The sequence below is a fragment of the Saccopteryx leptura genome, chromosome 7, assembly GCF_036850995.1.
Source record: "Saccopteryx leptura isolate mSacLep1 chromosome 7, mSacLep1_pri_phased_curated, whole genome shotgun sequence".
In the NCBI taxonomy this organism is placed as follows: Eukaryota; Metazoa; Chordata; class Mammalia; order Chiroptera; family Emballonuridae; genus Saccopteryx; species Saccopteryx leptura.
In genome coordinates, this window is record NC_089509.1 from 99,991,535 (window position 1) to 100,012,656 (window position 21,122).

General features: G+C 38.2%; 1 protein-coding gene across 2 annotated transcripts in view; it reads right to left on the reverse strand.

Annotated features, from left to right (window-relative positions):
• The window catches only part of ABCA12 (ATP binding cassette subfamily A member 12), a 179,895-nt gene that overhangs the window by 69,723 nt on the left and 89,050 nt on the right, over window positions 1–21,122 (reverse strand). For both annotated transcript variants that reach the window (XM_066345995.1, XM_066345994.1), the window contains 10 exons: window positions 19,783–19,901; window positions 18,410–18,516; window positions 11,763–12,016; window positions 11,563–11,675; window positions 10,232–10,356; window positions 7,962–8,135; window positions 4,438–4,602; window positions 3,915–4,125; window positions 3,283–3,422; window positions 823–942 (listed from right to left, as the gene is read on the reverse strand). In XM_066345995.1, the coding sequence (XP_066202092.1) occupies window positions 823–942; window positions 3,283–3,422; window positions 3,915–4,125; window positions 4,438–4,602; window positions 7,962–8,135; window positions 10,232–10,356; window positions 11,563–11,675; window positions 11,763–12,016; window positions 18,410–18,516; window positions 19,783–19,901 (1,528 nt within the window). The remainder of the gene's footprint in view (window positions 1–822; window positions 943–3,282; window positions 3,423–3,914; window positions 4,126–4,437; window positions 4,603–7,961; window positions 8,136–10,231; window positions 10,357–11,562; window positions 11,676–11,762; window positions 12,017–18,409; window positions 18,517–19,782; window positions 19,902–21,122) is intronic.

Below are 21,122 nucleotides of genomic sequence, written 5' to 3' on the forward strand. Positions count from 1 at the left end.
GTCATGTGTTTCAACCAAAGAACTCCCCCAATTTAATATTCCTCTCCAGTGTGTCATAACAGAAATCTGCTTTTGTTAAAAAGCAAAGCATAGCCCTGGCCGGTTGGCTAAGTGGTAGAGCGTCGGCCTGGCGTGCAGGAGTCCCAGGTTCGATTCCAGGCCAAGGCACACAGAAGCGCCCATCTGCTTCTCCACCCCTCCCCCTCTCCTTCCTCTCTGTCTCTCTCTTCTCCTCCCACAGCCAAGGCACCATTGGAGCAAAGATGGCCCTGGTGCTGAGGATGGCTCCATGGCCTCTGCCTCAGGCGCTAGAATGGCTCTGGTTGCAACAGAAAAATGCCCCAGATGGGCAGAGCATCGCCCTCTGGTGGGCATGCCAGGTGGATCCTGGTTAGGTGCATGCGGGAGTCTATCTGACTGCCTCCCTATTTCCAACTTCAGAAAAAACAAACAAACAAACAAACAAAAAAGCAAAGCATAATTTAAAACAGAGAAATAAATAAATAAGCATATTTTAACTAGTCTTTATAGCATTTTATTTTTGGAAAACAGATTTGCACTACTAGCTATGTCTCAAGATCAACTCGTAGAATGGCTTATCTCTGAATTACAGAAAAGCCGCGATACAAGACGGTTTGGGTGATTATGAACATGAGTGATAGATTTGTTATCCTGTTTCAGACTCACTCTCTGAAGAAGAGGAAATTTTAATCTGTTGAATATGGATTCTAAGTCCCTATTTTAGCATTCCCATAATGAAGGTGATTAAAATCTCAAAGAACTATAAGCCAAACGAAAGTGAGTGACAGAACCATCTCTTACCTGGAGCATTGGAATCGTCTGGTTTAACAGGTGGAAAGAATTCATGAAAAGTGGTGACTGATTCATCCACTCTTGAGATTTTTCTCTTAATTCTGCCAGCTGCCTCAGAGTTACGTTAGACTTTAAAAAAGAAAAAAAAAAAACAGATCTGGTTCATTAGTATGTTTCCTGTATTTCAAAAGAGTTTTTCAAGGTTGTTTTGTTACATAACTTTAAGAAAAAACTAAAAGATAAAACATTGTTGTCATAAATTTCCCACATGGTCAAAACTTTTTAATTGGCAGCTTTTATAGAGTCACAATCACTTATAAAATTCTGAAAATTTTAGGGTTTGCTTCATGTCCAGAGTGAAATTATAGCCTAAATAAAAGCAAGTTTTCTGGATTCTCACAGGTTAATCACTTTACAAATAATACACTTAAATTTACTACTACAGAAACAGCAAAGTTCAAGGATATAAGAAAATGCACTAACAAATTGGTGGAGATAGATGTTACAGCCATTTTTGGAAAGCAATCTGACATTGATCATTAAAATAAAGTACAATACCCTTTCATCTTAAACATTCATCTCACTGAAATAAAAAGACCACTGTGTAAAGTTTCATGCATAGGAAGATTTGATGCTGCATTGTTTACATTAGCAAAAATCCAAAGTAAACTCTCAAAATAAAATGAATGCTCACCACCACCACCACCAACAACAAAATAAGTAAATAAATAAAATGAATGTCCAAGAACTGAGGATTGGCTGAGTAAATTTTATGGTATGAAATTTGAATGAATTAGACTATACCTCTTGAATTGGAAGAATTTCCACAACGTATTTTGTGTCAGTAAAGCAATACTTAAAAAAGTGTTATAGTATTTTAATAATGCAAACAATGATCAAAGAACTCTGCATATAAATGTATATATACTTTAATATTTTTTAAGGATGAGAGAAATGTGCATAAGTTATAGAGCACATCCCTGAATGATAGCATTCATTACTTTACATGGAAGCAAGAGCAGAATAAGGGGGACAAAAAGAGGAGGTGAGAGCCAAGCAAACTGAAAAATAAGTAAGACTGCATTAGATGGCCCTGGCTGGTTGGCTCAGTGGTAGAGCCCAGAGGGTAGATGTCCCAGGTTTGATTCCCAGTCAAGATACACAGGTGAAGCGCACATCTGCTTCTCTATCCCTCTGCTTCTCGCTTCTCTCTCTCTTCCCCTCCTGCAGCCATGGCTTGATTAGATCAAGTTGGCCCCAGCTGCTGAGGATGGCTCCACAGCCTCTGCCTCAGGCGTTAAAAAATGGCTTCAGTTGCAACAGAGCAACTACCCTAGATGGGCAGAGCATCACCCCCTACTGGGCTTGCTGGGTGGATCCTGGTTGGGGCGCATGTGAAAGTCTGTCTCTGCCTCCCCTCATCTCACTGAATAAAAAAAAAAAGAAGACTGCACTAGAAAATAAGCACGTAATGACTTCATTTATGCCAAATTAACTAGAAAGTGCATAGTCAATACAGCAAATAAGGTTTTAAACTGCAATGCAATAAAAACAAAGAACATTCTAGAAATCAGTGATACCCCTGTATCTATTTTTATAGACCAAAAAGTAATTTATATTCAGATAAACTATAGTTTAACAATTAAGTAATGGTAAAACAAAGATTTTTTAGCACTTTTATTCTAGCATTTTAAAAGTATTAAGTGTATAATTCAAATAATTAAAGACAATTTTTAAAATAAGAGGGAAATGTTATTAGGGTGAAATTAGGTAAGTATAATTACTATTAACAATGTTGTCTTTCTTAACATTTGGTTGTTAAATCATACAACCAAATATGAAGTCAAGAATCTATAATTTAGGAACTGTTTTTGTTTAAATCAGTTCTATAATACTTCAATATTATTTCTTCTAGTGTCATTCTTTTTACCTACTTTTAAAGTTAGAAAAGAGCCTGATCTGTGGTGGCGCAGTGGATAAAGCATCGACCTGGAACACTGAGGTTGCCAGTTTGAAACCATGGGCTTGCCTGGTCAAGGCACATATGGGAGTTGATGCTTCTCCTCCTCCTTCTCCCTTCTCTCTCTCTCTCTCTCTCTCTCTCTCTCTCTCTCCTCTCTCTCTAGAAATGAATAAATAAAAATCTTAAAAAAAAATAAAGTTAGAAAAGAACTGCAGAAAAAAAATTCTGCTTTGGGAGATAAACTGACAAATCTGAGGTCTTGCTTTAACTAACCTCATTCTCAAGCATCATGTGGTTCATTTCACTTCAAGGAGTTACCACCTCATCCACCCTGTTTACACATATACAGGACCAAGGTGGAGAATTATTAACAGTTTCAGAAAGCCAATGGCAATAGTAGGTTAGATATAAAGAAGTCTGAGTCAGCTAATGTAAATTTGAAAGTTGGTTACTTTAAAAATCATTTCAATATGCAAGATAAAGACTTTGATTTATAATGGTCAAACCTTTTCCATTATCGCCTTTGTGACTGGAGTATCTGGTGCATACAAAATCTTTCCCAACAACATAGGTTTCAAGAAAGCCCAGATCACAGGTCCAGCAGGCATGTTAATGATGTCTTTATAAAGGGAGAAGCAAAATGGTGCTGAAAAGAAAGCATAATAAAACATTTTAGTGCATATATTTCAAACCTATTTCCTGATGGTAAATTGACACAGATTATTATAATATTATCACACCCAGAGATACATACCTTAGCATTATTAACAGATCTACTGGCAAGGAAGGTGTAATTATGACTAACAAATTCTTAGTGTTGTGTTTGAGTGGCTAGACTTTGCAGTAGACTGCCTGAGCTCAAATCACAACTCTGATACTTCCAAGTGGGGGGACTGTGGCCAGATTCCGTAGTCTCTTTATGCCTCCTGTCCCCTTACAAAGATGGAGACAGAGTCATGTGCCCCTAACAGAATCGTTGCAAAGAGTTACATATTAATGTTGACATGTGGTAAGTGCTGTCTATGTGTTTTCTATTTTTACACTTGGATAAGATTAAGACTTCATTTATTATAAAAGGCTAAGACAAAGTAGACAATGTTGTTAGGTGACTTTATCACTGATTTTGAAGTATACTCACTGGTATGTGTGGGAATTCCATATTTTGCAGCAATTTGCTCTTTAGTTAATTTATAAGTCAAAAAATCTTTGGTGTGGTTGCCCTTTCGCCGCTGGGAAGAGGGCAGCAGGGCAGTTAAATAGTCCGTGGTAATTCCTTGGGAACACAATGCTTGGGAGATGGTCCTGAACGACCCTTGAGCTGTGTTCATCCGGTTGCTTCTGTACATAGCCTGTGAGATCAAAAGCCATGATTTACAAACATTCTATGAACCACAAATGTTACTGAAAACAGTAGAAAAAGAAAATCCAATAATACTTAGAATATTCTTATAGTTTTCATAATTTCTTTAAAACACATATCCCAAATGTAATTGCAGAAGTTAAATTTCACTGATTTAAGTGGCAAAAAAGGTTGCCGGAGGAGAAAAGTTTTCCTATAGGAGATTTTTCTGGCAACGTACTTTATTTGTAACAATGGATCATAACTAATCTCAAACAGAAGTTCATAGGACAAAAGGAAGGTTACTGGGTGACTTTCCTACCTGTGTTAAGGGAACACTTCTGGACAGATGCATTTGCTTCAGGGACCTTATTTTGCTGAGCAGCAGAGGTGTGCCGGCAGCCAGCTGATTGAGAATGCCTTTGAGCTTCATGAAGAGTTCTATCATCTTTTCTACTGGCTTTTGATCTTCCCTAGGGAAAAACACCTGACAGGAACAGAATATAAATAAATGATTTATGTGGAGATACTAGAACCTTCACACATTGTTGGTAAGAGTATTAAAAGGCACAGTCACATTGGAAAATATTTTGGAAGTTTATTAAGTGGTGAAACATAAATATACTATACAGCCAGCAACTCCAGTCCTAGGTATTTTACCTGAGAGAAATGAAAACATATGTCCGCACAGAGCTTTGAATGTTGATAGCAGCATTACTCATAATAGACAACAGGTGAAAACAATCCAAGTGAATGGATAAAAGACACATCCTTAAACTAGGATATTGTTTGGCAATTTTTAAAAAAATGAAATACTGACACGTTTCAACATGTATGAAACTCAAAAACAAAATATAAAGAGAAAAAAAAACTCACAGAGACCACCATATATTGTATGCTTCAATTTATATAAAAGGTATAAAGAAAAGCAAATCCATAAAGACACAAAATAGAGTAGAGATTGCTGGGCTAGAGGTCAGAGTGAGAAGTGACTGCAAATGGACACAGGTTCCCTTTGGGTTGAAGAAAATGTTCTATAATTAGATTGTGGCAAAAGTTGCACAATTTTTCACATTCACTAAAAAAAATCATTGAATTGTACACTTGAGTCAATTTCATGGTATAGAAATAATACTTTAATAAAGTTGCCAAAAGTAAATGATTTTAAAAGTCAGAAAGGTTAATACCAATTACATAATCCTTCAGGTATACTATTGCTCAAAAATCACATAATGTGCTCCTTAAAAGCTCTGACCAAAAGCTCAGTGACTTATCACGCTTAAGCATAACCCCATAATGCATTTTTCCTGCAGAAAATAAGCACTGAAAATATTTAAAATTTTTAAAGTCATTTTATTCTCTTATTTATTTATTTATTCAATGAACATTAGCTGAAGGCCTGCCCTGTTCCCAGCACTGAGCAAGGTAATGGGTACACACTGGTGCACAAACTGGCATCCTCCCTCCAATAAGAGAGCTTTGGGGCCCTGGCCAGTTTGCTCAGTGGTAGAGTGTCGGCCTGGCATGCAGGAGTCCTGGGTTCAATTCCCAGCCAGGGCACACAGGAGAGGCGCCCATCTGCTTCTCCACCTCTCCCCCTCTCCTTCCTCTCTGTTTCTCTCTTCCCCTCCTGCAGCCGAGGCTCCATTGGAGCAAAGATGGCCTGGGTGCTGAGGATGGCTCTGTGGCCTCTGCCTCAGGTGCTAGAATGGCTCTGATTGCAGCAGAGCGATGCCCCAGATGGGCAGAGCATTGCCCCTTGGGGGGCATGCCGGGTGGATCCCGGTCAGGCGCATGAGGGAGTCTGTCTGACTGCCTCCCCATTTCCAATCTCAGAAAAATACAAAAAAAAAAAAAAAAGAGAGAGCTTTGCTCTAAGAGGAGGAAGAAATATTAAATAAGTCAACAAAGAAAAGGCTGGGGGATATGAGGAGATAGACAGGGTTTAGCTAAGAAATCAAAGGAGGTCTTTCCAAGATAGAACCCCCCAAAAGAGAAAGAACAAATTATAGAAACAACAAGGAGAGGAAGGCTATAGTCAGAGGGGGAAAAATGTGTGTGGTCCATCAGAAAGAAAACCTCTGGTCGCACCCAGGGAAAAAACAATCCACCAATAGGAGCACGAGATTTAGTTAGAAAGATGCCACAGGGACATAGCACAGCTGCTAGCTGCCATCAGATCTTCCTAAATTAGAATAAAAACTCTAGGCGTTCCTATGTTGATATAAAACAAATTGACCAATGTTGAAGTTTTTTCATTATTTTTGTTTGCAATGCCTCAAAGAATTAGGTATGGTCTTAAGCTTGTCAAAGGCACATGTTTAATTACTAGACTCAACAAGAAGTGTTTAGTTTGATATCTGCTTTGCAGAGGCATTATAAAAGAAACATTAAAATTTTGGGTGAACAAAATTAATAATATCACTTCATATGCATTTGATGTTATAGTTTATGTAAAGTAACCATTTGTTTAGTTGGGTGATATTTTCTGAATTCCTCTGTGGGTCAGACACTGTTCTTGGCATTTGAGATGTCTCGGTGCACTAAGAGAACCTATGGAGCTTATATCTCAGTGGGGGTAGACAGAAAATAAATAATTAAAATAAATATTAAATAAGAGACACAGTATTATCCTGGAAGGTCAATAGAAAACAAATAGAGAAGAGTAAGGGAAGGAGGTTTGAAAGTGAAGTTGGTGAGGTTGCTTGCATCTACCGGTGTGGACAGAGTACGTCTTATTGAGGTCAACACTGAGTAATACAAATAGCCCTGTCGTCATGTGAAGGGTGCGTCACTCAGTGGAGCCACAGGGCAGCCCTGGGCCTGGGAGTAGTAGCCAAGTAGGAAACAGAATTTTAGAGATGGAAAGGGGTTGTGCAGATCATGTGGCCCTTGTAGGATCTGAGTATTTACTCAAATAAAATGGGGAGCCACTGGAAGGCACTGAGCAGAGAGCTGACATAATGTGACTCGGTTTTAAAAGGATCACTCTGGCTGCTTAGGGACGGTGGGGCAGAGAGTGTGGCAAGCGTGGAGGCTGGGAGCTCATGGCAGAAATATAGGTGTGGGACAGTGATCACTCAGAAAAGGATTACTTATAAGTAGTCTTAAAATGTTTTCATCCCTTTGTTATATTTCAACAATATAAGCCAGCCGTGTTGCTTTTAGTTTTTCTAACAAAAGAGAGACATGTTTTTATCAGTGTTTTCAATAACACGAAAATGTTTTTGACCTACTCTAGATTTGGATGAACAGAGTGCTTAATTTTCTTATGTTTATTTGTTTCTTTTAGTTTTTTATTAAATAAGTACTTATATAAGCATCTACTTATTGCAAGATGGTGTTATTGAGGACGTTACTAAGCCCTTATGATGGCCACTTATTTTGTTCTACTGGATAACTAATGGTAGCCTTTATCTAACTTGATAAAGGAAACACAATACTGTTTTTGAAAACATATCAGAAATCCTTTATTCCCTTACTTGAAAAAAATAACTTGGTTCTGATCTTTATTTTTGTCTTACCAAATTAATATTTATTCACTGTAAAAAATTATCAAAGCATTTGTTCTTCGCACATTAGTAAAATATATATTAAATTTAATTCTTAGTCTTGAATATACAAACTGAGAATTAATGAGGTAATAATATTCATTTCCTCATCTATAAATGTGCATATTTGCCAGAAATGATCTCTAAGGTCCCATTTCACTGTAAAGTAAAACTATAATTCTACAGACTACAGAACTGGATTTCATTCCTTATAGTATCAGAGAGCATACACATGTAATAAAATATTTTTGTACTAAAGTATAAGTGTAAAAATATTCCAGGAACAGCAACTTGCCCTGTATGTGAAGTTGTAAATGTCTAAGTAGTGCAGAAGAGTGAGTCCGATGAGGTAGGACCGACGGGATCTCTCTGGAAAAGGCAGGCTGCAGAATTCCTTCACGGCCTCTTCCGCTTTGGGACTGGTTCCATTAGCATCACAAGAATGCAACCAGAAGACACGAGAAATGATCTGCAAGTTAGAAAAAGAGAAATATGATAGCTATGAATCCTTTGGAAACTATCTGTCCACTTTGAGAAGTTGTTCTTATACTCAAACTTTATTTTTAAAAAACATGACATTATCTTCAAAATCAAATACTTATTTAAAGCATTTTTTAAATTTTTTAAATAAAGATCTTATTTATTCATTATAGAGAGGGGGGAGAGAGAGAGAGTGAGAGAGAGAGAGAGAGAGAGAGAGAGAGAAGGGGGAGGAGCAGAAAGCATCAACTCCCATATGTGCCTTGACCAGGCAAGCCCAGGGTTTTGAACCGGCGACTTCAGCATTTCCAGGTTGACGCTTTATCCTCTGCGCCACCACAAGTCAGGCAAAATACTCTTTTATTTTTATTTTATTTTTTTAAGACTTTATTCATTTTAGAGAGGAGAGAAGGAGGAGAGAGAGAGAGAGAGAGAAGAGGGGAGGGGCAGGAAGCATCAACTCCCATATGTTCCTTGACCAGGTAATCCCAGGGTTTTGAACCAGCAACCTCAGCATTCCAGGTCGACGCTTTATCCACTGCGCCACCACAGGTCAGGCTAAAGCATTAATTACTATCAAGAAAACTATAGCAAAGAGTTCACTGGAAGGCTGAAGGAATAAGATGGGAAAAGAGACAGAGACGGGTCTATGATGATTTCTTGCATAACACCTGGGTGAATGATGGCACCAAGAAAAATAATTGGTTTGGAGTAAGTTTGGGAAAAATATTAATTTAAGACTCATGCTGCCTTTAAAACTTAACCTTAGTTTATTCTCATTGCATTTTACTTTTATATTTATTCAAAGTTATAATCTCGTACAATGAACACCTAGGTTCAGAGATGAAAGGCAGAGAAAAAAGCCCAGAATCTCACAGTAATGTGAATCGACCTGGACAGTAATGCTGGTGTGAAAAGTGAGGCATTAGGATGAGAAGAAAGATGTCATCGCTACTGCCACCAAGGTGAAAGAAAGAGAAAAGTGGATGAAATTCCAGGTCATAGGTGCTTTTCTCTCTTCCCTTTGGCAAACAGTAGGAGAGTATGCTCTCCACTGAGGTGCTTTAATTTGTGAAAATGAAGCTGCTCTTTGAGAAGCCAAATACATGATGGCTGACATTAGATCTCAGGCTCAAGTGAGCAAAAGGTGAGATCAAAAGGAAAAGGTGATGAGTATTATCTGCTAGAACGAGAGGAAAGAAATGAAGGCGAAGCAGTTTTAATTTTTGTATTGGGGAACCAATTAACATGGCACAAATAAACATACATACTTCCGAAGACAGCCTTGAAAGTATGAAAAAACTTTATCCAATAGCGGAGAACGGCGGGGCTGCGCTTAGAAATGACACGCTCTGTCACATGTAAGTTTTGAATGGATGAGGCCTTAAGCTCTGCAGCTCTTTTGGAAAATTCCTATGACACTTCCAGACAATGGACTTAAAAAAAGGATAAAAGGTAAGAGATTTCAAGTAGAAAATCTTATTATCAGCCTATGAGGAAATGACATTATTCATTTTCGCACCAAAGAAAAGAAAGGTTCACGACACCCCACAAACTTACACAAACTTCCTTTGACCATATCTATGCTATATATACTGTGTCTTGTCTTGGTACTTTTAAAAAGTAAAAATTCATATTTATTTTTATTGTTTCAACAAAGTATTATATGAATAATCTTTCTCTGTTTTTGTCCCCTAATTATGGTACTGAAACTTTTTTTGATTTCATCATAACAGAAATTTGTGACGTAAATTTACCTCTGACAATGTGCTTGTGAGTGAAAATAAGTATATAACTAATAGCACAGCCTATTTAGGAAAACCAGCAGGGGATAAAGAAAAGCAGAGGACCCAGGGGCAAGAGGAAGGAAAGGAAGACTGGAGGGAAAGGAACAGAAAGATAATCTTGCTTTGGGATTTTTCTTTTGCCTTCAGTTAAGATTTAGGCCTCTTGCTTTATCAATGGCATGGAAAATTCACCAGAGTGGTATTTAACCACTCAGTATTTTACTGATAAGGGCTCAAGAAATATTAAGTGCTCTTTAGACTTTTACAAACTGGACGTCAGTACAGACACTCTCCCCACCTCCGCTCTGTTATCAGGGATGGGAATGGCCAGCAAACTGTCGATACTCCTATTGGACATTCCGGTCACTCTCCTCAGTTCTTCCTTCAGCCCTTCGACATTTTTAAACATTTTGATTAACTGACCTGCAAGAAAAAAATTTATGTGTTGATTATTTTGTAATTTCTTAAGTCATACTAACACAGAGAAACCAGACTGAAACGGGTATTCCATCTATGCCTGTGTCAGAAAGAGATGTCTCCCAGCTTTGGCAAACCGTGCATCTTTAGGACATATTTCTGTCTGATTTGGACTTGTTTGTATTACAATATCATTAATGCAAGGTAACACATTGCTCTGTGTTATAAATTTTCCTTAGAAGTCTACAACTCAAGGTTCATTCAAAGAAAATATGGTTTCCTCACATAGTCTGATCACATAATGCACTCAGTATGTATCCCTCCATTTGATTTAAAACATCACACAAATTCAAACTGCTTTTTAACCTCGGATCATATCATACTGTCAATTTAGGGCAAGGTTTGCTAAATCCACACCACAAGCCCGCAGGGCATAGAGCAATTTCCCTTCACTTTGCCCAGCACGCTACAGTTTATAAAGGTTTCCATGATCATTATCTCACTCTTAAATAGAATGTATTTAACTTCATACTCTTTCAGGGCCGTGATTATAATTATTATATATCTGGGTTATTTAATGCATCATATTTTTACTTTATTTTGACGGAAGGTGATCTCCATTGTGCAAATGCCTTTTGACTTCTTTATGAAGGACTCCTCATGCAAATGCACTGTCTTTATTTTTGGACTTAGTGCCCTTCTGATTTTGTGGCTGCCTGTTGTCCAAGATTCTGAATGCCTTTCTGGCCAGTATTGAGGTATTATGCAAAGAAGAAGCGTAATGCTGATGTACCATGCTCCGAATACTAATAGGAGGTTCCGAATTGAGATTTCTGTAGAGAGCAGTGCATCTATTTTATTTTTTAAATCATATTGTTCTCACGGAAGTAAATCAATTCCATTCTAGCTTTCTCAATGAACTATCTGATGCACTTTAATGTAACAGAAACAAAAGGTAAATGGTCTAACTAGCTCAATGTTTGAAGATGTTTTTGCTGTGAAATCAAATTTTCCTGTTTTCATTCTCTGCTAGCTTTCTGTGTTTTCACTTTAGATGAGTAACCATATTTGAAAGCTTCAGGTTTCTGATTTGCAAGAGCAGATACAAAGCAGATTTTGTTGGGAACTTCAAACCAGCCTTTCTTAAACTGCAGCCTGAGAATCACACGCAATTCTAATAAGACAGCATTTTAAACAGGGATGGGGACACACCTGGTTTTTCAGAAGTGTCTGCACTGTTATTGACATGCAGTGTGGCCTCTATGACCGGTATTAATCGTGTGATATTTTCCAAGTAATTCATCTGCAATGCCTGTTCTAGAAACCTGCAACAGAACAGAAGAAATTGACTGAGACATTTCAGTAACTGGGAGAAGGGATTTCACCAAGGTGGAAGACAATAAAAAACTTACTGATCCACATTTAAATTAATTTGGATTGGATCCCCAGTAAGCAAATCCTTCAGTTTCTTAGATACGATGTCCCGGTACAGTAAGCCCGTTGCTATCTCGGTGCCGAGCTCGGCCGCTTCCAGGAGCTGCACGTGAAGCGCACTCTCTTCACACAGGTTTCTGAAGTTCATATTAGAGAGTGGGCACAGTTTCTCTACTGAATTGAAAGTTTCAGGGTCACAAAGAAGTTCGGTCAAGTGTCGAAGCTGCGACACCTTTCCAGAAGAGGGAAAGAGATACATAGATCAATCAGTTATGTTATTTTAAATGTTAGTGGTTGATATTAGGCAACCAAAATTGATTTATTTAAAAACAAAATTTCACAAATGCTTAGTAAGTTGGCATTTAGCAACAGTTTTACCACAAAGCACTATTTTCTCTCATGTGAGCTCATTGTTCTCTTAAGAATTTTATAAAACTATTGGAACTATCAACCTATCTTTCCCAACTGTACTCATATCTTATAGATTGATAGTTTTAAAATATGTCATTTAGTTTTATCCATTTAAATTACAAATGCTTAAATTAATTTTATATTTTAGTTTTCTTTTAAATCATGGATTAAAGAGAGAAAGCAAAGCAAGTTTGGTTTTGAACTTCAAAAAAGTCTTTTTTCCCACACCTATAAGAATGGCTACTATTTTTTTTTAATTCCTAAAACAAAACAAAAACAAAAACAGAAAATAACAAGTGTTGGCAAGGATATGGAGAAACTAGAATACTTGTGCTTTGTTGGTGGGAAAGTAAAATAATGAAGCCACTATGGAAAACAATACAGCGATTCCTCAAAAAATTAAAAATAGAATCATCATACAATCTACTTTTTGGTATATACCTAAAAGCATTGAAAGTTGGATTTTGAACAGCTATTTGTTCATGGTGGCATTATTCGCAATAGCCAAGAGGTGGAAGCAACCCAAGTGTCCAGTGACAGATGAATGTATAAACACAAGTGGTATGCACACAATGGAATATTATTCAGCCTTGAAAAGGAAAGAAATTCTGACACCTGCTGCATCATGGGTGAGCCGTGAGGACATTATGCCAAGTGAAGGAAGCCAGCCACAGAAAGATAAATACAAATGAACCTACTTGTATAAGTTACCTAGAGTAGTGACAGAAAGTAGACTTGTGGGTTCCCAGGGGTTAGAGGGAGAGAGAGATGTGGAGTTGTTGTTTAATGAGTATAGGATTTCAGTTCTGCAAGATGAAACACAGGTTCTGGAGACTGGTGGCACCGTGATGTGGAGACATTCAACAGGACTGAATTGCTCAGTTAAAAATGGGTAAGGTAGTAAATTTTATGTTATGTGTATTTTACCACGATTAAAAAAATACTTTTCAAATTGCAGCCTGCGACTCCCATGCATTTTTTTTTTTTTTTTTTTGCTATTTTCTGAAGCTGGAAACAGGGAGAGACAGTCAGACAGACTCCCGCATGCACCTGACCGGGATCCACCTGGCACGCCCACCAGGGGCGATGCACTGCCCACCAGGGGGCGATGCTCTGCCCATCCTGGGCGTCGCCGTGTTGCGACCAGAGCCACTCTAGCGCCTGGGGCAGAGGCCAAGGAGCCATCCCCAGCGCCTGGGCCATCTTTGCTCCAATGGAGCCTTGGCTGCGGGAGGGGAAGAGAGAGACAGAGAGGAAGGCGCAGCGGAGGGGTGGAGAAGCAAATGGGCACTTCTCCTGTGTGCCCTGGCCGGGAATCAAACCCGGGTCCTCCGCATGCTAGGCCCACGCTCTACCACTGAGCCAACCGGTCAGGGCCCTCCCATGCATTTTAATAAAAGTGCATTTAAAACATGGATGGAAATACACCTGTTTTCTTTTTGTTTCAGAAGTGCCTGCATGTTACTGATATTATCTTCTACTCTCTTATCTACTGAGGAAAACTAGAGGTATTTGTTCTGTGGAAGTGTTTTTCATGGAAAATACTGTTCTACGGAACAAAAGTGTTCTAAAGGGGCTTAAAATCCCACAGTCAGAGGAAAAAGGAGAAAAATGGAAATCAACAAATTTCCTATCTTGTCACCTATATTCTCTGAGGTTCACTATGCTCAATGTATTTTGCAGATATACCCCCAAGTCATACTTCCTGGAGGAAAAATTATGCCCCTGGGAAAGCCAGTTCTGTGGTGCTTGGAAGCTACTCTAGAGCTGTTCCTTTCAAGAAGTCCAATAATTTGGAGCACCATCTAAAAGAGAACATTTGTGTATCATTCATTGCAGTTTAGTTTCCACTCGGAAGTTGCATTTTAACAGAAATGAATAATTTTATGATATAGGCAAATGTTTGGAACATTTCTTTCCATATATCAAATGGGAAAGGCACAAGGATGTCTCTGATGAAAGGTTTATAATAACTACACCCAGGCAGTAGTAATTAAACACCCATCATCTTAGATAGCAAATATCGGCCTGTTCTAAACTGTACTTAATATTCTAATTGACTCGTGTCTTTGAACTATCTAAAATGACCTTATCTGTATTTAAATCCTACTTACTAGTCTTATTGCTGTGAGAAATTTTCCATTGTGTATCAGACCCAACCATCTGCCCGCTGTAACTCATACATGTTTGCCCCTCTGTTTGTTCCTTTGGTTTTCCAGATAGAATATATGATTAAACTCTAATGAATGGAGCCAAGCCTTCTCGCCACATCCTCCAGTGACTTCTATTTTAGTCATTTCTTAACTAAGAAGATAAATACTGGTAGCCCAATATATTTGTTTTAATTGAGCATTTGAGGGTGTAGTGAATTTGAAGGACTTTTATGCATCAGTAGAAACCAAAATATAAATATGTTTTTTAATTGCAAGTTTAGCATACATATATGAGAAATCAGTAAAAGTTCATGTAGTACAATCTTGGCTTGATAAAAGTAATAGAAGTGAAACGGAAATCTACCATGTTACTAAAGCGGATTTGGTTCTCTGAAGTGAGAATTTCATTCAGGGTCAATTCTGTGGTATGCACGCACTGTGAGGCACACCTACCAACGAGAACTAAGGTGGCCATACCGTATTTGTTGTATTTGTCATTGTTTACTACCGTCTTCTAACATTTGTTCACACACACATTAAAATTCTGAAGCTATATAGGTCATTAGTAATCAACATAAATTCAGAGAATTATTATTCTCTCTTCAAAGGTGTGTTTCAAGTCCAGACTGCAGGTTAGTCTGAGCTTTGGGTAGAGCCCCTCTCTCCTTTACCACCACCCTGGTCCACTCGGCTAGTCAGGGCGCAGGCCTACACTGGCACGATGACCCATAACTAATTCCACACCCACCTGCAACCGAATTCCTCGGCACCTATGGTTCCCAAATGCAGCTGAATCAGAATTGTAAATGACATGATGGTATACACCTCAAAATACTGTGAGTAAAAATGGTGAAACAGCAAGACTCCTGGCCTCTGAGTGGGGGAAGGGGACTATTTAAAAGTATAAAAGTGTTACAATAAAAATATCATTTTCTTCCTATTTCTGTCCAATATGGGGAATATCTATTTCATTTGTAGTTCCCCGGTTATGAAGTTATCCTTTCAACCAAAGAGCCTGGAAAGAAAAAGGAGTAAAATAGACAATGCAGACAAATATAAAAGTTCTCAAGTAGAACATTAGGGCTAGAACAGAGGGTGGGAACAAAGGAAAAGTAGCCAACAGGTTGCAGGCAATTGACATTTTGGAAAGTCTAAACCTTCTCAGAGATACCATAAATAGAGTTTTGGAATGGCTGCCTCTGACTATTGCGACCAGAGTACCAATTACCAGGGAGGGCAAAGCAGAGAAGTAAAAGCATCCCTTAATGTAAAACTCTAGTAGTTTGTCTTCATTCTTTTAATGATATGTGATGAATATTTTCCATGTGTCAGACTCCATGCCAGGTGCTGAGGATAGGACAGCACAGGGATAGACGTACCAATGTTCCTTATGGAACTTGCAGTCTTGGAATGAATGGGCTCTCTCAGTGGCAAACAGCAGTCATGCTTTTATAAATGACAATACATTTTCTACCCAAGGGACAAGTTATAGTTTATTTTCACCTTTGTGGCTTCTAGAATTTTTCAGTAGAACCCTCTAGGGGAACAGTTTATTAAAAATGAGGATGCTGTTTTAAGTTATTCTCAGCTCCAGTCCCATTTCATTAGAGTGAATGATTGAGAATGTTTTGTTTCCATTTCCCCAGTGTATGTTGTGCACTTCCCGGCTACTTCGCAAGTGGGGAACTACACTGAGTGATGGCTCAGGTAACGCAATTACATCGCCAGGGCTCTACTTTAACGCCTTTATTTGCTTATACATTCAAAAGTTAAGTCTCAAGCTCCTACTATATGCTCTGGCTTTAGAGATGCAGAGACAAAACTTAATCAGAGTTCATACTCTAGAGAGGAAAACGGACCCTATATATACAACGCATTATAGTGCTAAGTCGTAAATTCCAAAAGCCAGGAATCTCCCTGTCGTCAGAGACTCTTCCTTACACTTCACACCTCCCTGGCCGCCACTTCCTGTCCACTCGGCCTCCCACAGCTGTCATGACACTGTCTCTTCCGTCTAAGTCTCTTCCACTGACATAGAGCAAGGTTTCAATTTTGGTATAAGTTCCTTCAAATCTCACTGATATCTGGCCTGCCTCCAATCTATTTTCCATAACTCTCCCAGAAAGATCTCTCTCTGAATGCAAATATCGCCTTCTTAAAATTCACAGTTTTCAGGCTCAGATTCAAACCCTTTGACTAAGCACAGAGAGGCCTTTGGGGTCTGGGCCCAGTTCCTCAGCGCCCCCTTTTCCTATCTGTCCCCTAGGCACCTGCTGCCCAACCCGGACACGTCACTCCAGGTAACCTGTATCTGTCCTTTAGGGTCACACCTTCTGTCTTCTTACAAGTGTAGGCCTCGATGTCTGGAATGTAGGATTGTAACCTAATTCTACCCAGTCCTGCAAGACTCGGCATAAGCATTGTCTGCTCCATGACGTGTTTTGTCTCCACCTCCGTCCCCTGCAATCTGACTTCGTTAACCACCTCTGTGCACGGAAGCCTGCCTGTCCACATACCACTGCACTTGTCTCACTGTGTTATCATCGCTGGCCTGCGCTTCCATCTTTTCCAGTTGGTGTTAAGAATTTTGCAGATAGAGATGATGTCTCTTAAAGAAACAGATTACTATTATGGGAGCACCGATGATGGATAGGATGATAGAAGAGATAAATTTTATATGCTCACTAAGTCATTATCCCAGCTGAGAAACAGGGAAAACGGCGATATGCTTAATATTACCGGAATGACAGTAAAACTTGTCCTTAAAGGATGAATAGAAATTTTCCAGATGAATGCATAACTTCCTTCTCATTTTCACAAACAAATGAAGATAGTGCTAAATGAAGCACATTAGAAATTTTGATTTGTGTTGAGGACTAGGACTACAATGTAGGTAATCTAACCAGCATAGTATTTGTAATATCCATGGGCATATGATTGGGATGCCTGCTTAATTATACTATGTTGACTACATAGTAAGTCATCTTGCTTGCCCTGAATAAACCAGTTCTAATTTTACTTTATTCCTGGCCGCATAAATCAAATTAAACTGCTATTCTTACTAGGAAAGCTGTTTTCAAACTTTAATAGGGTTATTTAAGAAACGAAGTGAATTTCCTGATAACCTGCATATTATATGTGTGAGCTAAACAGAGAACAATAGATAAATAAACATGAACCCGTTCAGACAAACTGCAGAGTTTAACATTTTTTGTTGCTTTCTCCCCTTTATTCAATGTCCTACAGTTTAATATCAGTCATTAGGTTCTTCCTATAGGTTCACTAATAAAAATAAGGGAAGTCAATTTATGAGATTTCTTTTTTTGTACACTGTGGAGTCTAAAACATGAGCTTTCGAAATCAAATTTTATAGTTTAAAAAACCAAGGATGACTCAAATTAGAAATAACATTATAAATGTTTTTCAAATCATGAGGCTTCACGAGATAACTATAATATTAGTCACTCTTTTATGTATATGCACACTGTAATGCGGCTTTAATTGGTCATTTCCTGCAGAGACTTCCACCTACTGAAAACAAAGTATCATCATGTCACAGCAGCACACTCCCACCACCCTTTTCCAGCATGACTCTAAAATCCAAACAGGACCAGTATTTACCATATTTCCCCACGGATAAGATGCTCCCATGTATAAGATGCACTTTAATTTTGGGGACCAAAATTTGAAAAGAAGGGTATTAGATAAAGTTATTGAACTCAAGTTTTATTCATCATAAAATTCATACAAATCCTCATCACTGTCCAAACTCCCATCCATTAGCTGGTCCTCATCTGTGTCTGATGACAAATCACTGTCTTCATATATTGCCTCATCCTCAGTTCCCTCTATGGCATTTGGAATGCCACACTTCTACAGCCACTGTAGAAGACACACCCAGTTTTTAGACCCCCAATTAAAAAAAAAAAAAAAAAAAAGATGCGTCTTATACATGGGGAAATACGGTCTGAAGGTACAGATTTAAAACTTAAACTAAAAGCCATCTTCCCAGAGTACAACAAGAAGCTTCTATATTTATTGTTTTTTCTTTCAGGGCTTACTTTTGATTTTAGGACTTCAGGAAGTGAAGGGAAGTAATCCTCATATGAACCATTTTGAAGAAAATATTTTTTAAATTGAATTGTAGACTGCAGGAGTCTTAAATTTTCTGTAAAGGAGGGAAGAAGAGTTACCTTATGTGAATTGCAAGTTCATTTAGGAAACCAATATGAGAGATGCCGTCATCTTAATTTATCATTTTTTCCTAAAATAATAGCCTAATTCAATCTAAACATAAGAAAAGTGAAAATTTAACATTTCCTTGAATCGTGAAGGCTATGGAGTTCATTATTTAAAAAATATTCACATATTCTGCTTAGAGATAAAAATATTTCTAAAAACAATGCTGAAGAATGTTGGCTCTCTGTGAATTGAATATGCCTTCATTTATGACTTTTGGATCTATTATTAAGTTGAAAAATTTGGGGGAGAATCGGTTGTGTAATCACTGTGACACAGATATACCCTTGCAACCTTGATTAATCCACGCCTGCTAAACACAGACCATGTTTGATTATTTGTTGAGCTATTTGCTTCCCGTTAAGGCTAAATCTTTTTTCTGGTGTAGAAAACGTAAATATCTATCTTCTCTAAAATGTGAGACTATAAATAATTTCTCTTTAAAAGAAAAGAAACACTTGATTAATTGCAATTTTTATGGTTGCCCAGGTAGGCTGAAAACTGAAAATAAAGTGTGTAAGGGTAAGAAGTATAAATAGCCTGCCACAAAAATTCCTTTGTTTATGTAATTTATATCTGCTTTTGGAAGCCTATATTATCATTCTTCATTATTTTTTTGACAACTGAGATTATTTAAGGGCATAGAAAGTGTCATGGAGGGTGAGGTGAACCTCTGATGACTCTGGACCTTAGGAAAGTTTGTCCAGGTGGCCAAGTGGTACTAGCAGCAGCAAAAGAAGTAATAATATATTACTGTGATTACACTCTCCTTTCGTCTGTCAAACCGCCAAACTGAAACTGATGCATATGGCAGTGACTTTCAATCCGTGTGCTGCAAGAATTTTTAAAACATGCAACACCTGACTATTTAGTCAGGGACACTGACCTCTTTTCCCTTAGATTGTCATGTAAAAAAATGACAACAGCAAACACAATAATAGTCATCTGATGTAAATGAATCAGAATTAGACCTATTTTTTTTGTCAGATCAGCAACAAATATTTTTTTTGGTGTGCTGTAGGATTTTAGTAATTATGTGTGCCACGAGATGAAAAAGGTTGAAAAAAATCAATGTTATATGGACACTAACATATTAAAATTGTCTTTCTTTTTTAAAGCAAATGTCTTAAAAAAAACAGACTAGAACAGAATGAGGAACCATGAGCAGCACTCTGACTGTTTAGAGAAGTGTTACCTTGTGATCCCTTGGCCAAGTTGTCAGTGACGTTTCTTACACATGCCAAGTAAGGGACATAAGGACTATCTGCTGATATATTTAAGAGGGCGTCTTCAAAGTTTTCCAGTATTAGGAGCCTACAGAATCAGAAAAGAATATGTAAATTAAGTCATAGAATAAAGCAAAGCCATTTTGAGATCACGGGAGCCCCTTCTTGTCTGGCATGGGTTGACTGGCGCATTAAAACGCTGTGAAGCAGGATGTCCCCGGTCATCCAGCCCAGCCGCACGGCGGCAGCATGGCTCTGGGTGCTCTGAGTACTTGCCTCTTCCACAGGTGCTATCATTATATTTGATTATTGTAATATCCAATCATAAGTGACATGAAGATCATTTTTAGCCACATTTATGGGAAAGAAAAATAATCACCAGGCTAGGGGTGCCTGATAAAATACACAGCTCCTCATTAAATCTGAAGTTCATATAAACAACAGTTTTTCATTGTAAGTATGTCCCGTGAGTCTTGCACGCTTTTTTCTTTTCTTTTCCCTCCAAGCCTTGCAAACTCACACTGGGCCTCGTTTTCTTCTCTTGTCCGTTGAGAAGCAGGGGGCTGGATGATCTGCTAGAGCCTTTACACCTATAACATTCTCTGAATAAATTTAAATTTATTTCATTGTAATTGAAGGGTAGCATCCAACTGAACAGTATTAGTTCCTTTTTTAAAAAAATAACTAATTCAGTGTTCCCAAACGACCTGCTTTATGGTTTCTTTTTGACTGGCATACGAGGACATAGCCTAAGATTTCTGAGGCGTATGTATGGAAGTGAGTGAGTGTGTGTTATGGATAAATGCGTGGTATGCATGCCCTTCACTTCGACGGCGAGGCTGTTCCTCTATTGATTTTATAACATCTTCCTTTCATGTCGGCTGTTGAATTTTATTATGGTAGAGCAGAGACAGAGTAAATGTCAATGGCTGATTTGGGGACCATCTACTTTGAACCAAACTGTACAATACACAGATTAACTAGTTTTGTCTGATGTGTTTAACTTTGATTTTCAAATACTAAGGGAAGAGATTTATCCTGGCATAAGTAGACAACATGAAGGAAAAGGCTTGCATTAACATTAAAGGAATCTCAGGGTGTTTAGAAGTGGGTTAACAATACAGCATCCACGAGGAACTTCAAAAACTAATCTATGTTAAAAAAAAAAGTCTCTAACTTGGCGGTCAGAGCATAACTGATTGGTCAGATGGCTGATCTTTATTTAAATACAATCCATCACCCTCATATTAAAAAAATATATAGCAACCATTCCCAAGCCCTCCTGCTTTTGCTTAGGCATATTTCGACC